General features: G+C 30.5%; 1 protein-coding gene across 3 annotated transcripts; it reads right to left on the bottom strand.

Annotated features, from left to right (window-relative positions):
* Positions 1–1605: 1605 nt before the first annotated feature.
* On the bottom strand, positions 1606–5164 carry LOC116004307 (putative late blight resistance protein homolog R1B-16). Of its 3 annotated transcripts, XM_031244291.1 has the most exons (3): positions 4951–5164; positions 4764–4848; positions 1606–3943 (listed from the first exon to the last, which is right to left on the bottom strand). In XM_031244291.1, the coding sequence occupies exon 3, from the start codon at positions 3908–3910 to the stop codon at positions 1688–1690; it is 2223 nt and encodes a 740-aa protein (XP_031100151.1). In that variant the 5' UTR covers positions 3911–3943; positions 4764–4848; positions 4951–5164; the 3' UTR covers positions 1606–1687. The 3 variants fall into 3 exon arrangements, with proteins under 3 accessions (XP_031100151.1, XP_031100152.1, XP_031100153.1); XM_031244292.1 differs by lacking the exon at positions 4764–4848; XM_031244293.1 differs by lacking the exons at positions 4764–4848; positions 4951–5164 and adding an exon at positions 4536–4741.
* Between the last annotated feature and the right edge of the window lie 1582 nt (positions 5165–6746).

Here is a 6746-nt window from a genome sequence, read left to right as displayed (position 1 = left end):
ATATATATATATATATATATATATATATATATATATATATATATATATATATACATATATATACATATATATACACACACACACACACACACACTGGCGGATCCAGCATGGGGGTAGTGGGGGTAGCTACCCCCACCCACCCCACCCCCATATAACCCTTGTATATATATATATATATATATATGTATAGTACATATTTAGATATAAATATATAAAACAGATACAAATAAATAAATGATTAGTTAGTAGAGTTGGATGGCGCACGTTTTCCATAATAACATAGTGAGGGTTTGAATCCAGTATCCAGCAGATGCCCCCACTAAGGCTCAAACCCAGTCCCTTCCACATGGGAGTGTACACCGGGTGGCGCTTGACCACAAGGCCTTTGGCTATTTTATCAACTTAATTATGTTTCATATATTGTTATTAATATTTGTATAAAGTTTCATTCCCTATTGTTTGTAGCTTCCTTCAAATATATAAAAAGCTTTTTTTTTTTGAAAGAATATATAAAAAGTTTTTAAAAATTAATAATGAGATGTGTAATTTATAATAGGGAAATGTCACTTTTTTCCCCTATGTTATGTGCATATAACACTTTTTCTCCCTGTGTTATTAAAGTGATAGTTTTTACTCCTGAAATGTTAAATTGACATTGTTACCTTTAAAAATAATTATTTCATTTATTATTCTTCTCTAACAAAATATTACTTATATGTATGGATGATATTCGGTTCGAACCTAACCAAACATTGTAGCAACCATACCGAAATAGTATGGAGGTTCTGGTTACGATTTAGAACCGAAAAAATAAAATTAAATAATTGTTGAACCGTGAACCGGAACTTAACCACAGTCATATATAGTGAAAATGATCAAACACTTATTTTGATAAATCGGTACAGTTCGGTTCCAATTTCGATTTTGAACCGCCAATCAAAACTTATTTATTTATTTTTATATTTTTTTTCTTATTTAAAAATAGTCTAAATTCAACAATTATTTTATTTTATTTTTTTGGTTATGAATCGTAACCATAATCGTCTATACTATTTAAGTTCAATTGCTACAGTGTTCGATTAGGTTCGTATCGAACTGTGATTTTTCATACATATTAGTAATAATTGGTTGGAGAATACAAATAAATGTAATAGTTATTTTTAAGGGCAAAAATGTCAATTTAACATTATAGGGGAGAAAACTACCACTTTTAAAATAACTCAGGGGAAAAAGTGCTATAAGCACATAACATAGGGGGAAAAAGTGCCATTAATATGTTTTCTATTTGAATTATTTTATCAACTTAATTATGTTTCATATATTGTTATTAATATTTGTATAAAGTTTTGATGTGTTTTATTTTTCATCTATATATCCAACAATATTTATGACTCTATTCATTTTTTAATACTACCGTTATATTACAATGCAATAAATGTTCATTACTACTTTCTCAACTTATTGAAGCTCAAAGAGTTAATAACGTTGAGGCTCAAACCCACAAACTTCCATGGTGTTATCTCTTTTATATTTTCGCCCCCACTGGGACATTTTTCTGATCCGCCACTATATATATATTATTCGCTTATTGTTTTAGAAAAATAATTTTAAAAAATTTATGAGAGTATAATAATTTTTTTTATCATAAAAAAATCAATTAACATATTGCTAATAGTTATAGTAGATATTAGAGTGAATTGAAGATCAGAAGTCTGCACATTTCACTTGATATAATCTCGACAATAAGTTGCTCATTTCCTATGTCTCGTACATCTTCCTCAATTTTCTTCGCTGAACTTTCAATGCTATTATGGCAGCTACGCACACTGAGCAATTTCAATGTTGAAATATCTGCCAATGTATAAGGCACCTCCCGCAACTCCATACAATAATCCAAAATTACTTGCTCAAGGCAAGGAAAAGACTCAACACTGCAAATATTCCAAATTCTAATATCAAGATGGTCTAATTGGAGGTATTTTAGTTTGTGGAATTGGGTTTCCTCATCCACATTCCATTCTAAACCCTCCTCAAACTTGCAACAGGCTAGTATTAAAGCCTCAAGATTGGAGAGTTGTGCAATTATTGAAATTGCTGACGAGGAAAGAGTAATACCCTCCAAATTTATTTTCTTGATACCTGATGGAAACTTGCTGAGTTTAAGATCGTTAAGAAGATGCGGATTCTCATGGATATATGGTTTATCATCGCAACTATTGTATAACCGAAGAGATTCAAGATGATGGAGAATGTCAATTTCAGCAAATGAATATGATGACGAAACCAGACAGCTCAAATATTTGAGATGGGGAAGCTTTCTCAATAAATGCTCATCCCTTGTACTCAAAGAAGTTTTCAAATCTAAGGTCTGTAAGACTTCTAAACCAGAAATTGTTTCATTAACTGGAGTTGGTACTGTTGGGCATGAATCACAATTATAGTGGTGGATAGTCATATGTCTCAAACTTTTCATATTCCAAAAATATTTTGGCAAATGCAAATCCTTGTATGAAGTCAACTTTATGAGACCCTCAAGATTCTTCAGTGACAATGGTGAGACAGATCCACATCCACATAGATAGAGAGCTAGGTATCTTAGATGAATTAGTGAGTTAATTTCAGATAAAATTAATTTATCCACACCAATGAACTCTATATCCAAGATTGTGAGATGTTCAAATTTTTTTCCAACCCATGAGACATTATAAACCTTTGCGCCATTGTTTCTGTGCACCTTTGGGTAACCCAAAAGTGTGTGGATGGAAGAATTCCATGGTACCAATTCATTAGGAATCAAATTATCACCATATCTATGGAAAGATATTCGGTGTGGAGTAAATTCCAGAGTTGAATTCAACTTATCTTCCATCTTAATTATGTGCAAGAAATTTTCCTCTTTAACTTTTGCTAAGCAAAAATCACGTACCAAATCATGAACAACGCATGATAAGATGCCACCATCGTACTTCCTTTCAGAAACCATTACTAAGTTACTGCCAACCAGATGGTTCAAACAATACTTTGCCGTGTCTTCTACTCTCTCCTCCTCCTTAATGTCTATGAACCCTTCAGATATCCATAGTTTTATTAGATAGGAAACTTCAATTCTTTTATCCTCTGGGAATGCTGCAAAGTAAAGTAAGCAATGTTTCAAATTATATGATAAATGGTGGTAACTAAGTTTTATCGCATCTTTGCTCCGTATTCCATCTCTAAATTCAGCACATGAGTTTATAGTAAGAAGAAATTCATGCCACATTTGCTCACTCTTTTCAACTCTTTCAAGAAGACCGGCTATTAAACAAACTACTAAAGGTAGTCCCCCACATTTTTTAGATATTTCTTTTCCAACATTTTCAAGCTCTTCAGGGCATCTACTCCCTTTAAATAACTTCACTTGCAATAATTCCCAACTTTCATCAGTAGTGAAGAAAGGAAGACAAATATGTTTGGCATCAGAAACCACCCTTTCTTGTCTGCTTGTTAAAACAATTCTACTTCCATTGTCACATGAGGGAAAAACTCTATTTAACTCTTCCCATGCTTTAACACTCCAAATATCATCCAACACTATGAGGTATCTCCTTCCCATCAAACTTTTGCGAAGCTCTTCAGCTACATTGTCAATCTCTATCTCACGACCACATACTTGACTATATATTTTGTTTAACAAATCCTTGTAGTCATATTCTTGAGAAATTGTACCCCATGCATTGCTGTCAAAGTGGTTGGCTACAATTTTCTCCTTATATAATCTCCTAGCCAGAGTTGTCTTTCCCAATCCACCCATGCCTGTAATTAAAACAACTTCTCTCTCCTTTGACCCATAAATGAGCTGATTTATGATTGTTTCTGCTTCCTTCTTGAAACCCACAGCTTTATCATTATATGGATTAGAGATGTTTGGCATCTTTCTAATCTCAAATAATACGCTGTATTGTGTCTAGAATTGTAAGGTTTGGTTAGAAATATATATATTCAAATTTTTTGTCAATCATAAATCATAATAAAAACAAAGTAAGAAAGTGATAAGACAAAATTTTGTGTGAGACCGTCTGACGGATCATTCTCCATTGAGTTGGGTCAAGAAGAAAATGTAATGCTTGTATTGGAAATTAAAATCTAATATAATAAGGAATAAAATATTTATTACTTATAGCGAAAGTATAATACTTTTAGAAAAAAAAATGTAATACTTTATATTTTATCTTATGAGTAACAAACACTTTATTCCTTATTAGTATTACATGCATTGTTCAGTATGAGTGTAATTATTTTTCAATATTGACTTGAATTGACGTATTTCATAAATCCTTATCCATGATTTAATCACTCACAAGTGTGACCCAAGTTATAAGATTATGGACATGATGAAAAGAGAAGACTGTATAGCTACCACACATCGTATATAAATTAATATTAAAATTTTAACTGTTTATGAAACATAAATGTTTCCTTTAGAAAATATGCTACAGTGTATATATATATATGAGAAATTTTATTTTTTGTTAGACCACGAGGTGTCTTGAACATACCTTAGCTATAAAAAATACCTTTAAGTCCGTACCATACTTAGACTAATCTCCGTTCGCATTGGGCCAGCCAATTCAAAACAAAGTGCGGACTAAATTAGTTTTCACATTTGAGAGGGATTTGAACTTTATTGAGAATTACTTTGTAGTGTGCATATTTACTGTTGTGATAATAAAATACTTTAATTAACTTCAATTCACTAAAATTCATACTAGCGAGAGTTTACCAACCTTTGTAAGTGCGTATAAACTTTAATCTCAAGATGAACACTTTAAGTTGATTGAAAGAACTAACTTGTCAAATGTTATAATTTGCCTGAAATTAAATAAAGATGAAAGGAAAGCATCCTCAGATTCGAAGTAACCATTCATAAACTAGTTTAATGAAATATTACAAACTATTTCAAAATCGACTTACCTCTGATCTGATATGTAAGTGAATTGGCAGAGAAATGAATTTCAGAGAAGAGAGAGCATTTGGTAGAAGAAGTGGTTTATATGAAGATATATGAAAAAGAGATGGCTAGTGATAATTGATGGAGAAATTAAAGGCTCAGATATTTGATGAGAGATTGATTTTTGGTTTGTAATGATTGAATCCTTGGGTGGAAGACAACATGCTTTTAGCCCATGTGAAGGCGTGAAGCCTCAAAAGATGATCTTCGATCTTTTGGTCTTATTTGATTGACTTTTTTTGGAACCCACCCTTTCAGTGCAACTATGTGTCACTAGACCACAAGGTCTTGACTAGCTAAGTTCACATAGTTTTATTATTATTATTATTATTTTTTAAACCAACCTCTAACAATGTGCATGTTTGGTTCATAAAATAATTAAATTTAAAATTTACATTATTGAGAATAAACTTATATTATAGCTTATTGATAAATCTTACATAAGGCACTCTCACGTGAGACATAGTACTTTTTAGTTAAAATTGAATACTTTTCTATACATTCATAAAAAATTGTCACATTTTAGTTAAAAAGTATTAAACATTTCGCGTGATAGTTCAATGTTTTAACTAAAAAATTATTAACTTTTAAATGGAACAAATATAGTTTAAAATGTTCAAACCCCGCTTTAATTTTCATGATTAATTAACTAAAACAAACATACGGTTGCTTTCAAAAACAAAAAAAAAAAAAAACAAACAAAACAAAAAAAAAAACCAAAAAAACATAGGGTTATATTTTGAAACCATATATATCCCCTTAAAAAATATTTCATTATAAAAAACTCTATAATTTGTTTTAGTAATTACTCTTTTATTTTATAATAATAACACTCTAACTACTGAAGAGTAAATATAAAGAAAAGAGCTAAAGAGAAATATAAATATTATTATTTAAATTTAAAACATAAAAATAATATTAAGTTGTGATTACTCCATGTGCCACACTCTGGGTCTCTTTCTTCTTCTTCCTGCTCCTTTTATTTTTCCTAGTGTGTATGACATCATCAAGTATCCCCATCCCGGTAGAAATCTGAAGTTTGTTCAAATTGCATTCACAAACTCTTACTCAGAATAAAAACCAAGACTACCAAACCGGCCAAATTTCCCTGTCAATCATATATTTTAATAAACAAGGAATGAGATTTAGTAAGACTCGATGCACCAAAAGCAAATCCAAATACATTAAAATTGATCGAGTCATTAATACCAAATAATAAAATTAAACTAACCTATAGACATGACAAATTCAGATGATTCCACATAGAGTTTTGAGTTAACTACTATGTACTAGGGATAGGTAAATTTTCACTAAACAAATGGATGATTTTCATTAAATTAGAAATAAAATATAAGAAAATAAATTAAATTCAAGAATAAATTAATATATAGGAAACCTTTTTTTTTTTTAAATAAAAACTATTAATGCATTACTGTAATAAAGAAGGGATTAAGTCGATCTGGATTTATCGCGCTTCAATCATACTCTACTAAAAAGGAGCTTCATGCCGAAGTGAAGATGCAGTTCATCGTGTACCGCTAGTTTATATATTAATTTAAATTATTGTCTTCCTTATGAGAGGTTAGTAATGGAAGTTTGGAAACTTCCTTTAACCACCCATAATTTTCATGTTTCAAAATGATTTAATTATCACCATTATTGCACACATTTTCATGGTGGATATTTACAACATAAGCTCAAAAAAAAATTGAGATATTTTTCTAACTTTTTTCTCCTATTGTTAAATTATTTTATTGCA

This window comes from Ipomoea triloba, chromosome 14, assembly GCF_003576645.1.
Source record: "Ipomoea triloba cultivar NCNSP0323 chromosome 14, ASM357664v1".
NCBI classification, from domain to species: domain Eukaryota; kingdom Viridiplantae; phylum Streptophyta; class Magnoliopsida; order Solanales; family Convolvulaceae; genus Ipomoea; species Ipomoea triloba.
The sequence above is the reverse complement of the archived record's forward strand: the minus strand, read 5'-3'. Positions and strand labels throughout refer to the sequence as shown.